Source organism: Pinus tabuliformis, chromosome J (genome assembly GCF_031772625.1).
Source record: "Pinus tabuliformis cultivar Carrire ecotype Pingquan chromosome J, CPIR1, whole genome shotgun sequence".
NCBI lineage: Eukaryota > Viridiplantae > Streptophyta > Pinopsida > Pinales > Pinaceae > Pinus > Pinus tabuliformis.
This window is the reverse complement of record NC_142295.1, coordinates 1,276,187,317-1,276,206,098: the sequence shown is the minus strand read 5'-3', so window position 1 is coordinate 1,276,206,098 and position 18,782 is coordinate 1,276,187,317. Positions and strand designations below refer to the sequence as shown.

General features: G+C 36.3%; 1 protein-coding gene across 1 annotated transcript; it reads right to left on the bottom strand.

Moving 5' to 3' along the window:
- Nucleotides 1–3,133: 3,133 nt before the first annotated feature.
- On the bottom strand, nucleotides 3,134–4,979 carry LOC149231896 (cytochrome P450 76T24-like). Its single transcript, XM_089376383.1, has 2 exons — nucleotides 4,062–4,979; nucleotides 3,134–3,904 (listed from the first exon to the last, which is right to left on the bottom strand). Exons 1-2 carry the CDS (start codon nucleotides 4,950–4,952, stop codon nucleotides 3,272–3,274), a joined length of 1,524 nt encoding a protein of 507 aa, XP_089232509.1. The 5' UTR covers nucleotides 4,953–4,979; the 3' UTR covers nucleotides 3,134–3,271.
- Nucleotides 4,980–18,782: the final 13,803 nt, after the last annotated feature.

Sequence of the window (18,782 nt, the reverse complement as noted above, 5' to 3'; positions counted from 1 at the left end):
GGCTCGAATGGAAACCTAAAGAATATTTTGATTCTCCATGAAACCAGATGAATGAATACTATCTTTGCACGGTGGAGCATTAGGCCCACACAATTCACCCTAAGGTCGAATGGCCTTATAATCATCACACACGATCATAAACCAAACACTATGGTATTGGATTGCATTAACGGTAAAGGCTCTAGGCATGAGTGAATTTAATGGAGCATACAACTAAGCTATGGTTGATGCATGACCCCCCACGTGGAGAGCCAAGTCGCCGAGAGTAGTCTTGTCAATTGGAAGACTACATTGGCACCCATGGTGGGGGTGAATATGCATTAATAACAATAAATTCCTTGTTTGATGGGAGATGAAGCAAGTGAACCATCAACAAATGAGACACCAAATGTGAGTCAACAAACTTGAAAATAAAGGTAAACCAAATTTAGAGCCCCCTAGAAGCTCCATGTGATCTAATCACTCTAAGCTCAGAATTCTTCCAAAATTTTGAAAACATTTGAAGGGTCTCCTCTTCCCCTATATTTGTCTCACAAAACAAGAGGATGGCCAACATTTCCTTTTTATTATAGATTTAAATTTAGACATCTATTTATCAAAGCCTAACCCCTTGCAATTCCAAAATAGGAATTTCATTATTTATTGTGCGATTTGTTGCCTCCAGAATGGAGGCCAGGGATGTTCTTATTGATGTTTATACTAACCATTTTGGATGGATTGATTATTGTTTGGGTACCCATTTCCTTTTTTTTTATAAAGAATTTTCATTTGGTAACTATCGATTAGTCTTCCTCCCTACTTCTCTCGGCGAATGATTCATTTCGTTTTCCCTGTTCACATCTGATTTTTCATCTACCGATCTTGTTGGTGACCCTGAACCCCTGGTTTTGAGGGCCTTAGGGGAGTGGAATTCTTCTTCTTATGGATCTATATCCTCCGCTTGAGTCCCCATAGAGGTTTACTCTAAGGGAACATCCCTTCTAACACTACAAGAGAAGAGGGCTTAGTGGCCTTGGGGCTTTCTCCATCATCATTTTAGTAGTTAGGATTTCCCTTTTTTCTAGAAAATGTTTCAAGATATTGAAGCTATTTTTTGGATCTAGGGATCTATTATTATTAATAGAAGAGGTTCCCTCTCTAGGCATTGACCCTTACTTTTTTGGAGACATGGGCCCTTTCCCTTTCCCCCTTGTAGTCGCTTGAGGAGGAGCTTGGTTGTTCATCCTTGGGATGCCTCTTCTCCTATTCTATTGCTGCCATTATTATCCATCATTACTCTACTTTAGCTTCTCTTCTGCCTTATTATTAAAATCACGTGTGAAAAGGCTATTATCATGGAAAAACTTGCATTTAAATGGAATTTGATTGCAATCAACTTCTTGTATATGAGATCAATTATCTAGGTTTATATTTATTACTGTTGGTAAACACTTTTCTAGCTCCACCTCCACACTGATATTGGTGCAAGTTTGCAACCCTTCTTGTGGCTGATCTCGGTCGATGTATTTGCTAAGAATATTTTCTATACTCCTAAAAGTTTCCTCATTCCAACAATGTAGTAGGAAGAAGAGAAGTTTAACCCATACTGAGACTTCTTTTGGAACATAACATTCATGATTAAAATCTCGACTCCAATGATCTAGATATAACCCTTGGCCCCCCCACGAAGTAGGGGTTATTCCTAAAGATGAGATCCAAATTTTCTTTTCCTTTGGATAGGAAGGTGTACATTGATTGTCAACAAAATGACATTGAAACCTTATTTTTAATCTTGGGTATCCAGTTCTTGTCAATCCATGCCCGCAAGGATCTCAAAGAGGGTCATAAGCCCATAAAATGACAAATAATCCTCATATCTGCAAGCTTCAGGGTTATTGATTTAGATTGAGCTGTGAACCTCCACCTTTGGAATGTTGTTGATGTTCTTCACAAATTTTGAAGATTCAACCTTTTAGAAAAGTGGTCGTCTAGCAACGAGGGCATTAAATTCCACTATGTCTGGAGGGGGTTGCGAGGGTGAGATGGGGGTCCTATTGAACCTTGATCCATTTTCGGAAATTAAAGGAAAGCAACAAAGAATAACAGGTTGAGCAATGCGCACTAGGTTTTGTTTGATTTTTCCATAATTAATTTACATTTCAAAACTAAAACAATATTATAATGTTATAAGTGATTAAATTTATATATTAAAATATCATTTTATAGTTTATTTTTAATTGAACACTCAATAAATATGAATTTATGTTTTATAAATTTTATATATAATTAAAAAACTATTTTTATTTTTATTTTTTTGGATTTTTTATTAAAAAAATTCAATAGTTTATATACTTAATCTTCTCTTTTAATATATTGATGTTTAGTTTTTAATGGTTTAATGAATTTATGTTTTATAAATTTTATGTATAATTAAAAAACTATTTTTTTTTATAGATTTTTTAAAAAAAAAAATTAATAGTTTATATAATTTAATAATTCTCATTTAATATATTGATGTTTAGTTTTTAATGGTTAAATTTAAATTTCTAAATAGAATTTTAAATTACATTTCCAATATATAATTGGAAATTTAATAATATATTGACTTTTAATTATTATAAATTATTATTATTAATATTGTTTTTTTTTTTTTTTTTATTTAATATAAATTGGTTTTTTACATAAAGAATTATCAAAAGAATTCTAAATATTAGTTAAATTTGTTTTTTTTTTTAAATTTAACAGTAAATCATATAAATTGTTATATAAATTTAGAAAAATAAGCATTTACATTTTATAAAGACATTTTTTAAAATACAAATTAATAGAGTAATAATTAATTTTTGATTTAATATTTTAAATAAAATTAATTGAATCTCAAAAACACTTGATCATCTCAATTTTCTAATCTTCATTTACTATTAAAATTTCTTTAAAAAAACATCAATCTAATAATTAAACTCATGATAAATATACTCAATGAAGACACACTTACAACTCTCATATTTGTAGCTGTCAAGATAATAGGACTACCTCAACACCTTTAATGACCAATGTCTGTGTTTTCTCAAAATAAAAGGAATTTCAAAGAGCTACTAATTCATTTCTACAACTCTCATATTTGAAGCTGGAAAGATAATAAGAGTAAGATTTTAATTGCAGTGATCAACCGGAATTTCAAAGAGCTACTAATTCATCTCGGGTATTGGTTCCTCAACTTTCTTCCAGCTTTATCAAATAGATGTAAACTTCGGATATTACGCGACACAAATAGAGTCCGATACAAACAGTTCTAATAGACATGCCGTGGCAGTCGTGGCAAGGGAATAATTTCCAGTGGCACTGCCTTCGCCATAGTAATTCCAAACTTCTCTGTCATGTCCACTTCTTCTGCACTCATGCCCTTCGCAGGTGCCCACTCGAATGAATGGATGAGAGAAGCCAATACCAGATGAATCATCCGACTCGCCAACGGAAGCCCCGCGCATATTCTCCTTCCTGCTCCGAATGGTATCAGCTCGAAGTGTTGTCCTCTGTAATCCACGCTATTCATCTTATCATCCAGAAATCTCTCAGGGACGAATTCCGATGGTTCATTCCAGATGGCAGGGTCCCTTCCGATTGCCCACATGTTGACGATTACCTGGGTGTGTTTGGGTATCAAGAATCCCTCAATCTCACAATCACTATCTGCTCTGTGTGGAACGAACAGAGGAACTACCGGGTGTAGTCGGAACCCTTCTTTCACCACTGCACAAAGATAAGGCAGACGGTCGGTGTCACTTTCTTCGACCCTTCTGTTGCGCCCAACTACCTGGTCCAACTCTGCCTGGGCTCGTTTCATTTTCTCCGGATTGCGTATGAGTTCTGCCATCGTCCACTCCATGGTCTTCGCAGTAGTGTCGCTTCCCGCCTCAAATATGTCCTACATCAAGCAATTGGCCATAAGAGAAATTACTTTGGCACTATGAATTCACTAGTAAACTCCGATACTTTAGAATAAGACACCATCTATCATTAAATGTGTCAATAGCCTTATTGTATGATACCAACAACGGAGAATGGAAATGATTAATGATTACAGTTAAGTAGCCTCTGATGTCGGCGAGAGTAAAATCATCGCTTCTCATTTCCAGCAGAGCGTCCAACAGATCCTTAGGAGCATCATTCCCGTCCGTCGTTTTGCCTTTTGTGGTGAGGCGGTTCTCTATGAATTTGTCAAGAATACCAAATTCCCTTGCCATACAGATTGCCGTGTTACGTCCCACCCCCTGAGGATCCAACCACTGAAGAAAGGGAAAGTAGTCCACCAAATTGGGAGCTGCTGCATTCACCGCCAATTGCCAAATAGCATCACTGAACTCTTGGAAAGCTGGAGAATTGGGATGGAACATGTCTTTACCAAAGGCCAACTTGCCTAACATATTAACAGCCAAGTGGGCCATCATATTTCCGATGTTTACACTCTTCCCCTCTGCACTTCCCAACAGAATCTGATTGATTGTTCGGAATACTTCATCTTTTCTCAAATGTTGCAGGGCTTCTAACCTCTTGACGCTGAAGAGCTTCGTATTGGATATGCGTCTGAGCAAACGCCAGTGGGACCCATATTGGGACCAAATTAGTGAGGACTTGTCGTAAGAAAGGCACTGAACTGACTGTACGACCGTCCGGCCTGCAAAAACATGGTCATGGGTTTTGAGAACTTGCTTTGCCATGGCAGGAGAAGAGACCACCACTGTAGTTTTCATTCCAAGAGAGAGACACATGAGAGGGCCGTACTTCTGAGCGAGGTGGAAGAGAGCTTCGTGAGGATTGCTACCCAACTGGAACAGGTTTCCCACAATCGGCCATCCCAGAGGTCCCGGCGGAAGCCTGCGATAAGTCTTCCTCCTCCACACATCAAAGACAAAGAATATAAAGACAGAGGTGAGCCCTGTCACAGAATACCATAACATCCATCCATTATCCATTGAGATTTATTGCAGAGGCTGCTAATGGGCAACTACATAGAAATGTTACATAGAGGTGGAAGACAAGTCGTATAAATACACGAATGCGAGTCTCAACCCTAAGTGATTAACAGTAATCTATTTGAAGTCAATAATGTTACTAGTTTAAATTATCTAATTCTATTTTCACGTTCTTTAGTATTTCATTTTGTTTTCATATTTATGAGTTTAAAATTTGGTATCGACTTTTTGGAATTACAAATTTGATTGGTAAATTGTTTCGAGTTTTAGAAATTTTAGAAACTCTTTATAATCTCAGTATTATAGAAATTTTATAAATTTTTCATAATTTCAATGTTTCAAAAGATTTTTCAAAATATTACATTTAATCAAAACCCCTTTTTAAACAATAAAGATTAAAATTTAACTCAAAAAATTACACTACCAAAACTCCAAAAAAATATTCAAACATAATAAAACATGTTAATTTTTTCAAACATTTTAAATAGAAAAGAATAAGCGAGGTTAAATTTTTTTGGTTTAAAACGTCATTTTATAGAAATTGGAAAAATTGCTAAAATATTTTCACAACTAATTAAATTAGCCAGATTTAAATATTTTAATATTTTAAAATATAAATTATTATGGAAAAATTGCTAAAATATTTTCACAACTATTTAAATTAGCCAGATTTAAATATTTTAATTTTTTAAAATATAAATTATTATTAATATATTTAGTTTGTACAAATTATCTTTAGTACGAGTTACTGTATACATTTATTATTCAAAATTTAATGAACAACAAACTGCATTATTGGAGTTGTTTATAATACGACTTTTTGAAGATTCTGGTGACGGAATCCGGCGAAGAAATTGAGGTCAAATCTTGATTTCTTGCAGTTAAAATGGTTTTTTAACTGCATATTTGGATTCAGCACCCTGAAAAACCCCTAGGACGCTTTCATTGTGCAGAAACTAGCTATCAAACTTCCGATTCTAATAATTCTTGCCGGATTTCGACCGGAAAAATCCGCCAGAAAACAACTCCTGCATTATTTGGTTGGTTGGCTTTCTGCATAAATTCCACATTAGTCGCCGGTAGCGACTTTTATAGAAATGTGTACGAAAATTCCACATTTGTCGCCATTCGCGACTTTTGTGACATTTCTTAATTACTACGCACGTACGATGAATTGATTTAGATTCCGTCCATATATTTATTTTTTCATAATCATAAGTTATTTATTACTATTCTAAATTTATTTTACTTCCAGAGTTATGATTAGAGTCTGGAAAATCAAATATCTTTTTTTCAGAGTTATGATTAGAGTCTGGAAAATCAAATATCTTTTTATTTTATTGGATTCCGATTTAAAGAGTTTAATTATTAATTATAGTTAATTAAAAATTAAAATTATATATTTTATTTTAATTAAGTTTTGTTTTATTATTTTTTTACATAATATTTATTATTGATCTTTGATTTTTCATAGTAAAGTATTTTAGTAAGAGGAATTTATTGAACAAAAATATTAAATAAGATATTTAAGACATTTTATTAAGATAGATTTTTTTTTAATTTAATTTAAATTAATTTTGTTTTATTTTGAGCAAGTTAAAATATTTAAAAATATATTACAAATGTTAAATAAGATATTACAACATCTCTACCATAGTAAACTTTTGACAACCATTTTTCTATTTCTATTCAATTTTCTATCTTCTTAAAGTTGCATTGTCTCTTGAATATTTGACTTTTCTTGGAGACAGATGTATAAAGGGTAAAAAAAAAAATTGCTAAATATATTAAGTATTTAATGAGTTGGATAATGGGGAAAATTTTAGAATGTTGAATTGAGAGTGAAAAATGACCTAAATAAATAATTAAATATTTAATGAAAAAAGATGTATTTTTGTTTTGTTTTGTTTTATTTGTTCTTGTTGTTTTTTTTTTTTAATAAAAAAATATGTATTTTTGTTTGCTTGTTCTTCTTGTTGTTTTTTTTAATGTAATTTTAGTTTTTTTAATTGAGGCATGAAAAATTGTTTGTGAAAAATTAAGTATTTAATGAATTGGATAATAGGGAAGATTTTAGTTTTGTTAGGTAATTAGCATAGATCCATCTAACTCTGGCTTTACAAGGGTCAAGAGGGATCAAATCCCTCAAGGTGCAAATCTCTTTTTGAGTGAAAAACGTGAGGAATGATTTGCACCTGGAGAGATTTGATTCCTCTCGTTGTAGGTAGACTTGGAGTTAGGTGGATCTATGTTAATGTTATTTTTTAGCAGCACACCAATAAAATATTTTAACTATAAGAAACCTTCTCTCTCTCTCTCTCTCTCTCTCTAAAATCCTTGAAAATAGTTCATACTCAAGTTAATAACACACACACACACACATATAGAAATAGATTGTACCACTTTTGTCAAAAAATACCATTAAAGTCTTATGTTTCTTGTGCCACTTAAAGGACTCTAAATATTTACTACTATGACTACAATACTTACTACTATGACTACAGTCACAATAAGGTCTACCTAGTTGATATTTTTGGTAACCCTGGTTTACAAACCTATCTTTTACAAAAATACTACTAGCCTACATAATTAAACTGATATCTAAATAGCCTAATGACATAGTAAACCAAAACATAACTTCCCTATTCTCGAACCTCATTCCACAGGAGCCTTGTTAGACATTGCTTTTGTTGGAGCCACTGCTGAAGGGTCACCAGAGCCATCGACTGTCCGAGCCTTATACTTTCACACATGGGCTAATTATCCTTTAGCTTCCCCTAAAGTAATGTTTATATTATGAATGTACTTAAGAAAAATGGTAAACATAGTGTTCAGGTCACTTATACGACCATCCTGCAACTTCTCAATATTAATCAGCCCCTTCAGGACCGATTCAATACCTCCCACTCTTTCCTTGATGGCCCTCAATTGATTTAAGGTATCCATTTGACCTTTGGTCCTTTTCACTGATGCTCTTACTTGTAAGTTTCCCACTAGGGTCTTTACATGCCATGTTATTTCTACAGTATTATGGTAGAGGATTGCACAGGTTGTAGTTTCATTTGTGTCTATGATCCAATTGACCTCCTCCTCTATTCGACTGTCTGGAGTAGCCCTCCTTTTCTTGTGAACCTCGTCCTCCCAAACCTACACCACTTCTTTGTCCTTTTATGGTACCGTAGTGTGAAAAGCATTAGTTGCTTCCCTTTCTGCCATTTCTATGTGAGAACGCTTACTACAACCCGCCCCTTTTGCCTTCGCCTTAGGTCTCCCTTTCGACCTGCAAACTGAATGCCTAATTTTATCCATACTTGACTCAAAAACCTTCCTTGCCTTCGATACTGCTCTTATCAAGGTTCTACTATTCCACCAGTGCTCAATTTCCAAACAAAAATCGCAAAAGAGGGCTTCAAGCCCATAATTTAAAGCCTATTATGTTGGACTGCTTTGTCTTGCTGAATTTTTGGTAGTTTTCCTTGACATATTCACATCATTAGATCTATCGATGATAAGATTGTCACTATGTGTAAGCATGTTCCATCTATCCCTTTCATTCGCCAGGCTCAACAACTTGTACAAAATAATCACCATTTTCCTCCTCTTGTACATATCCTCTGCTAGTAACGTACCTTCCCACCTCTCAGTCATCTTCTTATCATTTATGAACCAGCCTACACGACTTGCCTTGATGGGGTGTTCATAACTTCGCCACCTTTGGTCGTCACTCTTTCCATGCAACGATCCCATGTGCCCATTCTCCCATCTCATTTTGAAATTCCACTTGCTTTCATGATCACAAATTAATCAATCATGTGAGTAGGTGGGGTTTTTCTTGAGGCCGGGCTCGCCTATGCATTGTGCTCATTACCAGCTGTCGTGGAGCTATCTCGTTTAGAAAAAATTTAAAATTCTTCCTTAAGTTGTCCCTCATGGATATCCCTCCAAGCCACGTCAGTAAACGTGTGCATGTTGGCTACCGATTCATTGGCCAGCCTGTCCACCACCGCATTTGTTGACCTTAGAACTAGGCTGAAATCTATTATTATGAAAGTCACCTGATGTTGTTGTATGCACTAGATTAATTGTGCCAGACACCAATTCCTCATGACCTTCCTTACCTGTGAGCCACACTCTAGCGTACGTATTGCTTGGATGGCTATATTCGAGTATCCTTCTACATTAGCATTAAAATTCTCTCTCGAGCCAAAATTTCAAGCCCTTGTTCCAAGGCCTAAAATTCAGCTGTGTTGTTGGAGGCATGTTCCAAGTTTATGAAAAATACCTTGCAAATTTTCCCTTTCCAGCCTTGTATAACTCCACCTGCTCCTGTGCTACCAGGGTTTCCTTTAGATGCCCCATCAAAACTCAACTTAAAGAAACCTTGGGGGGAGGGGGGCAACCAAATTGATGAACCCAACTGGATTTTAAGATCTCTTTTTCAGGACGCCTGCATACTAAGGTAATCTAGCTCTAAGAGCTTTAACACCCTTTCCTCTTGTGGTGATGGATGTTCCTCTGATATTTTGGGGCCTTTACTAATTACCATTTCCTTCAGCTAGCATTGAATTGATTCCACCAGGTGTTTTGTAAAAAGCTTCTTGTTCTGGAAAATTCATCTGTTCATTTCCTTCCAAACTAACCAATTAATGAAACTAGGAACTAAGCACCAGGTAAGGTTTACCATTTCATTCTTAGTGTAATTCCCTCACCATTTTCTAATAGATTCTTGTATATTGTCCTTGATTCTATCAGTTAGCTAGAAGAGATAATCCATCCAATCCCATATGATAAATGTATAACTATAGGTGTTTAAAAGATTATTTAGGTTTTCCTCTCCACTTCATAGAGAAAACACCATGAGGCTCCAATAAAGTCTTTCTTCACTAGATTTTCCCATGTGAGAACTTTCTTGTGCAACACCAACCATAGGAAGGTTTTAATTTTCGGTCGTTGGGGTGATGACCACAGTTTCTTCCAAGATGGATCGATTGCCTCACTTTGAGCACATTCTATATACACTTTCACCTCCTTGAGATTAAATTACACTCCTTCTTTTTGCCCCCACCTTAATTGATCATGGTCCTCGTTATAGAGGATTCTTCTCTGGCTTAATTCCTCTACTAATCCATGGACCACTTGGTATATTGTCCTTGATTCTATCAGTTAGCTAGAAGATATAATCCATCCAATCCCATATGATAAATGTATAACTATAGGTGTTTAAAAGATTATTTAGGTTTTCCTCTCCACTTCATAGAGAAAACACCATGAGGCTCCAATAAAGTCTTTCTTCACTAGATTTTCCCATGTGAGAACTTTCTTATGCAACGCCAACCATAGGAAGGTTTTAATTTTCGGTCGTTGGGGTGATGACCACAGTTTCTTCCAAGATGGATCGATTGCCTCACTTTGAGCACATTCTATATGCACTTTCACCTCCTTGAGATTAAATTACACTCCTTCTTTTTGCCCCCACCTTAATTGATCATGGTCCTCATTATAGAGGATTCTTCTCTGGCTTAATTCCTCTACTAATCCATGGACCACTTGGTATATTGGATGTACTTCTAAAAGAGGCTAAGGTTCCACTTTTTGCCATTTATTTCCATCCAACCCCTATTCCCAAAATTGGTGCACTTCTCTGCGACCCTGACTCTCAATAAATAATTGGATTGGGCACCACTTTTCCTTGCTTAAACTGGGTTGTTTTTTCCAAGAATATTCCCAAAAAAAAAGTTGAACTTCCATCCTTGATATACTAAAAGAAATGTATTTATATTATTTATATACTTTTGCAGGCCATATTCCATATCTTTGGACCTTGAATTGATCGTGACATACAAACAAGGTCTTGTGTAGATTTGTTGGAGGCATATTTTTCTCTCTAGAGATAAGCCCATGGTGTTGACCCTCCTTTGATCCATCACCACGAAATTTTAGCTCCACTCATTTTATTGGCCATCTTCGGATATTGTAGACCCAGGCCCCCTGAAGATTTTGATTTACATACAGTATTCTAGGCTAACAACATCCACTTTCTCTTACCCTCAACTTCTCTCCATAAAACAATCCTTTTAATATCTTTGACTTTTTGCAAAACCCATTTGGGAGTTGTGAGTATTGATAACATATACCTCGGAATTGATTTCAAAATGACTATAGTCAAGATTAGACCACCTATGAGGTTCAATGCTCTAACAATCCATGTTTTCACCCTATCCTCCAAGCTCGTGACAACCTTATCCCAATTTAATTTCTTCCGGGATTGAACAGTTAGAGGGATTCCCAAAAATTTGGAAGGAATACATTTCCTTTGCAATCTTAGGATAGCAATCAAATTTCTCTGAATAGAAATATGTGTGTTGAATAAAAAAAGCATAGATTTGGAGTGGTTTATCTCCATACATAAGGTGGCTACAAAAGTATCCATGATAGCCTTGAATGAACGAGCTTCCTTCACTGTAGGGATACCATGTAGCATGGTATCATCGACAAACTTCTCGTGCATGGTAGTCAGACATCCTTAATGTCATTAGAGCCAATTAATGTCCTCATTCCTAGCAGATGCTGTAATTACCCTACCCAGGCCTTCATCATTATAACAAACATGAGCGGTGACATAGGGTCACCTTGGAAAATTCTCGGGGAAGGGAAAAATGGTTTTGCAAGAGCATCATTTAGCAAAATCGAAAACATGGGAGAGGTGACCAAGGAAATTATATAGTTTGTCCATCTATTATCAAACCCAAAGGCCCTTAGGACTGCCTCCATATATTACCAGCTAATATTATCATACACCTTCGAAAGGTCAAGTTGTATTATCATCCCTGCCTTCCCCAGGTTCTTTAGAGATTGGGAAATAACATGAGCATGAATCATATTATCCAGAATTTGCCTACCTTCCACAAAACTTGACTATTCTTCTAAGATGAATATAGGAATTATTGTTTTGATCCGTTTGGTGACCAATTTTGACATAATCTTGTATACCACATTACAAGGAGATATCAGTCGAAATTTATCAGGGGTACTTGCCTTCTCCTCCTTCGGAATAAGAGTGATAAACGTAGATTTTAGAGCATTAAGGATTGTAGTTGAGTCCTGGTAGTCAACCACCACCTCAAAAACATATGTCTTGACTATTTCCCAGCAGGTTGAAGAAATCATTCGCAAATCCATCTGGACTTGGCGCCTTACTATTAGGCATCTCATTTACCGCCCGCGCCACTTATTCCATGGAGATGGGTTTATAAATTCTTATTATGCTCATCTATTATCGGTTTTGGAGTATGATTTACTACCTTATGAATGGATTCTGATATATCAAGCATGGGTTCCTCCATAATCTTTTGAATGTGTTGAACCAGTATCTACTCAATATCTTGGTGTGCTTCATAAGACTGCCCCCTCTTATCCTTAATCCTGAGGATTTGATTAGAGTTTCGGTGTTCAATTTACGAATGATGAAATAATTTAGTATTCTTTTCACCTTCCTGAATCCATAGGACTCATGATTTTTGTTTCCATAAGACTTCTTCCTGAAGGAATCTTTCCTCCAATTACTTCATAAGCTTTGTTTCCTCATTCTCCCTTTTCTCCGTCTATCCTTCTTTAATCAACACTTTTTGTAACACCTCCATCTTCAGTTCCACATCTCTTTTTTCCTGAAATATGTTACCAAACTATGTCTTGTTCCACTATCTTAGCTGGGTTTTAATGTATCTCAACCTGACCTGTAATTAAACATCTTGGTACCCCAGATTGGGAGCAAATCTTCCCACCATTTTTTGATAGTATTCATAAATGAGGGGTGATCTAGAATGGTCTATTTTTAGGGGTACCTAGCATTGCAATTGTCAACACTACTAACCAATGATCTGAGCCCCAGTAGGGGAGAAGATTGGCTTCCATATCCATCCCTTACATCAATAAATCCTCTGATATCAAGAATCTGTCCAACCTTTGATCTAGGTGGATATTCATGGCCACCCACCTATTCCACGTAAACCTCCATTCAATTTCATAAGTTTCCTTGATTATAACGTAATTTACTATTTTTAGCAGTTTTTAGGTCCTGAAGTTTCGAAGCTAGTTTGACCCCCTAAACGGTGGTTTTTTGAGGTTTGCAACAAGCCTTTCCCTAATCTATGAGCCTACCACAAATCCTATAGTACTCGGATATATATTTCTAATGAGGTATCATACACACTGAATAGAGATCATATAACCAAGTTACGACCTCAGGAAGTTGGCTGACCAACTAAGCCAACGAGGCCCACAAACTCTGGGCGTTCCATCTCCCAGGGTTAGGTTTTTGTTTTTTTAGGGTTTCCCATTGGTGTTCAATAATAGAAAGGTCCTTGAGCCTCATTGTAATACAGTTCAGAGGCATGTAGCCACCACATCTCTTCCTAGATATAAGCTACCATCGCTTGAGGTATTTTATTTCCATTTAGCTTGTAAGCATCTTTCAGTTCTTTGATATTAATGAAATACAAATTTATTTATACTGCATCTTTGTGTTTATGTTTATATATGTATTTTGTTACATTCTTTCATAAGTTTGGATCAGTCGTATTACAGTGGTCTACTCTTTCTTTGTTTTTCTTTGTATGTCCCCAATGAGGTCAAGGTATAAGGAGTTAGGGCTTGAATTCGTTGAACCTTTGTAAGACCAACCTCGCAAACCCAAACGATATCCCATGGCAGAAGAAAATAAATATGAGAGAGAAGGAGATCCTTTCAAAATATTTCTCGAGGAAGCCTTTGAGTGACAGAGGAATGCGATGATGGATAACTTTGCCTAGATCCTTCAGCGACTACCCAAAAGTGACACGTCTTTATCTAGCATCCACTCTGGAGGTGCCACTCCCTTTAAGGTACAAGTAAACCTTGATATCCATATTTTGAGGCCAGATAGATATGTACGTCGTAGATAAATGGTTAAATATGTTGGAAGGATATTTTTCGGTTCATGATTTTTCCAATTAAGAAAATATTACTTTTGCACTCCATAAGGATGCCTCTCGGGTTAAGGACTGGTGGCAAACTTACTGTTAGAAGAAGGAAGAGGCGGAATCCTCACTATTTTCAGCTGCACCCACTTGGAATTATTTCCGAGATACCATCAAGGAGCATTATTACCATGTTAGGAGCCATGAAGATAAATACATGAAGTGGACCATGCTGTGGCAGGGAAGGGACCAAGATGTGCTAGAGTTCACAAATAATTTTCGTACACTTCGCACGTAGTTAGGTATCAAGGATTCTGAGCAGAATGTATCAAGTACCATGACTATCTACACAACTACATCCAAGACGAGATGGAGTTCCTGGACATATCCTTGCTTGGCATCACCTATCGATACACTATCAAGATCGAGAAGAAATTTAAATAGAAGAATCAAGACTTTGGATTTGTGAATCCGAAAAAAGGGAAAGGCGCTCCCAAACAAAAAAACAAAGGCCAAATCAAAGGCGGGGTGACCTAGGACTACCTCTAAATCCACATGCAAAGAAAAACACCATGAAGACAAAGAAGGACATAGGAAAATGTTGTGAGTTCCATAAGATCCCCAGTCACAACACGAGTGAGTGTCAGGCCAAGCAGTCATTGGTGGATGAGATAAATGCTTCAGAATCAGATGCATGTTCCAACTCTGAGTTAGAAGCCAACAAGGGGAATGAAAAAGGGAAGAATATTATTGATGTGGAGACCAATGCCATTGTTTCCACCACAAAGATCCAAAATATTGAGCCTCACGATCCAGAAGAGGGGGAGCATCTCTTCCACTCACAAATTTGGGTTAAGGGTTCTCCACTACAGTTCATTATCAATAGTGGAATCCAAAAGAACCTCATTTCAATAGAGGTCATGAACTGGTTGGGCCTACCCTGCCACACAACACCCGTAGCCATACAATATTAGGTAGCTTCACTAAGGATAAGATCTTCATGTGAGCCCACAATGTTGCCTTCCCTACATCATCAAGCCCTTCATAGATGAGGTAATTTGTGATGTTGCTCCTCTTGTAGTTTGTGATGTATTATGAGGCCAACCATACTTGTGGAAGCGTCAAAATGTGTATGATTCTAGGCCTCACAATGTTATTATTTCTTTGGGAAACAATTTATTCAGGATATCAGAGGTAGCACCACCTACTGCCATCTCTTTGAGTTCTGCGAATTAATGCAGTAAGCTCATTTCTGAGACTAGGAAATTTGTCTTCTTTATGATTCAACCTTAGGGCAAGAAGAAGACTATGGCCACATCCACAGCCTCTAGACATGGACATCTTCTCCTCACCCACAAGGGTACCCCTACACCTTCAAGTCAAGCACTCTATCAATCTGAACCCAGGCATGCGGCTACCTAATGGATCAATCTACCAACGCTTTGTTCTAGAGAATGATGGAATTAAGAGGAAAATTCGGGAGCTGTTGAAGAAAGGGCATATCAGGCCAAGTTCATCACCTTGTGGGAGCGCAATTGTGTTGGTATAAAAGAAAGACAACACCCAGAGACTATGTATGGGCGATCGAGCACTGAATAAGATCACAGTTTGGAATAAGTATCAAATGCCATAGATTGATGACCTTCTAGACTAGCACAAGGGGGGGGAATATTTCAACAAGATTTATTTGAAGTCTAATTATCACCAGGTGCCAATCAAATCCTCCAATGTGTGGAAGACTACCTTCAAATATAAGGAAGGCCTTTTCAAATGGCTAGTCATGCCTTTTGGGTTGGTGAATGCCCCAAAACCTTCATGAGGCTAATCGATAACATCTTGCGGCCCTTGACCAACTCATTCATGGTAGTTTATTTGGACAACATCTTGATCTTCAACTAGAGTTGGGAAGAGCACCTACACCATATTCGGTAGGTCCTCCAAACCCTGTGACAACAAAAGTTTTATGCCGATTTGGAGAAATGAACTTTTGGTATGACACAGGTTCAATATCTATGGTATATCATTGATGATAGAGGTGTGCATGTGGACCCAACCAAGATACAAGTTATTCGAGATTGGCCAGCCCCAACCACTCTAATAGACCTACGCAGCTTTTTAGGTCTTACCAATTTCTAATGCAAGTTCATGTTATGTTTCTCTCATATCACTTGGCCTTTGAGTCAAGTCACCATGGGTGGAGAAAATGAAAAGTTATTTTGGTATGAATCCCAATAGAAGGTGTTTTTTGAGTTGATGCATCACCTTTGCTTTGCACTAGTGCTCACATTACCAGATCTATAAAAACCATTTGAGATTGAGAAAGATGCCTCTGACTATGCTATCAGGCCAGTTCTTACTTAACAAGGGCATCCGGTGTCATATCACAGTGAGACACTTTTAGACATACTTTGAAAGTATCCCACCTATGAAAAATAGATGTATTCCATTATGTAGACCTACCGATAATGGAAGAATTACATTATGGGGAAGTAAATGGTCATCCAGACAGATCACCGACCCCTGCAGTTCGTATAGACACAAGGAAAGTTGCAGAATGATCACCATCATAAATGGTTCACATACTTGCAACAGTTCCATTTGAACATCAAGCACAATAAGGGAAGCACCAATAATGTTGCAGACTGCCTCAATCCACTAGTCATAGCACTGACCACTGTGCTTGACTCTTGTGAACACGAGAGTTTAGAATGGCCACATCTTTATAAGAGTAATCTAGAATTCGACCCCACATACCAGATGCTCCTGAAAGATAAGCATGCTCCAGAATTTCACCTCCAGGACACAATGTTATTCCACCTGGGACACTTATGTGTTCCTTTAAGCGAGTGTGCGAAGATGATTTGGGAGGCGCACTACAGTCTGGTCGCTGGACATTTTGGGGTAGAGAAGACAATGGTAGTGATGCAAAAGCATTTTTATTGGTTGAAACTTCGAAAGGATGTTGGGAAGTACATCAGATCTTACACTGCGTGTGCCATTTCCAAACCTACAATAAAAATGCAAGGCCTGTATACCCCCTTTCCTACTCCTAGCCAACCCTGGGAATCCATCTCCATGGATTACATGTCGATCCTTCCTTCTACCAAGCATGGAAATGACTGTTCTTTTGTGGTCGTCGATAAATTCTCTAAGATGTCCATTTTGGCGCCCTGCAACAAGAGTATCACAATAGATTCCACTATGAAACTCTTCATTGAATGAGTATGGGTACACTTTGGGATCCCACAATCCATTATCTTAGATCGTGACAGTCGGTTCCTAAGTGCATTATGGTCAAGAATTTGGTCGTTCTTGGATACCAAGTTCACTGAGTCCATGACCTTCTACCCCCAAACTGATGGCTAAATAGAGGTCGTCAACAGAATAATCGCACACATCCTATGCATGTACAACTTGAAGAACCCACACACATGGGATGTAGCCTTCCCTATGTCAAACATAGCTACAATAGAGTTGTCCACAACTCAATGGCCACAACCCCTTTTAGGTGGGATTAGGATTCGAGATACTATGTCCCATTGATGTTTCCATACAATTTGCAGCTACTCAGGTAGATTTGGCTCCATGGAAAATTTTAGGGGTGAATTTTCGTCCTTGGGCTAAATTAAGGGGTTTTATATTTTTATTGGTTGAATATTTTGTATCATAGTACATTGTTACAAATCGCCTCAAATTTATTTTATAAATGAATTAGGTATGGAGGTTAACCCACCTTATTTTAAGGGAGAGGGTAAAAAAAGTAAATTTAGCCCTTGAAATTAGGAGTTTCAATCTTCCATTCGCCCTCATTTTCAAGAAAATGTATTTATGATAGTTATAAATATAAATATAAATATAGTGGAGGTATAGAAAAAATAATTAAAAGCTCTTTTTATACTTACTCCAAAGGTATGGTAAATAAATAAAAATACAAATAAACTAGAGGTATGGTAAATAAATAAAACCTCTTTTCATATTTAGTCCATAACCCTCTTTTTTAATATTTAGTCCATAACCCTCTTTCTATTTAAGAAGGCTGAAAAACGAGGTTTCATTTAAGTGAATCCTATGGGCCAAATACCATATTTATAAAAGAGGTATGGTAAATTAATAAAAATATAAATAAACGAGAGGTATGGTAAATAAATAAAGCATTTTTTTATATTTACTCCATATGTCACCTTATATTTATGAACACATGTGAATAAATAAAAATATAAATAAACTATAGCTATGGTAAATAAATAAAACCTCTTTCTATATTTAGTCCATAACCCTCTTTCTATTTAAGAAGGCTCAAAAAAGAGCTTTTATTTAATTGAATCCTATGGGCCAAATACCATATTTATAAAAAAGGTATGGCAAATTAATAAAAATATAAATAAACGAGAGGTATGGTAAATTAATAAAACGTTTTTTATATTTACTCCATAAGCCACCTTATATTTAAGGACACTCAAAAAATGTGTTATATTTTAGGTGAAGCGTATGGGCCAAATTATTATTAATACCATGCAAAAAGACATTATTAACCTTAATATTAGTATTAATAAAAATAAAGATGACACATGGTATTGACCCAAGGTATTCACATGGAATGCCCCCTATTTTAAGGGGGGAATTAAACTAGCATAGATCCATCTTTACTCTAGATCAAATATCGTGATATGAAAACTAACATAGAGTGAAAAAATATTTGATCCCTCTCGGGGCTTGGTAGATCAAGAGCAAAAATGGATCTTGTAATTTAATGTCACTTAAACATTTTAACTTGGTTAAAATAAAAAAATAAAATAAAAATCAATTATTAATTTTTATAAATTACTAATAGTAGTTTTTAAGCTCTAAGTTTATGATAACCCATGGTAATACCATG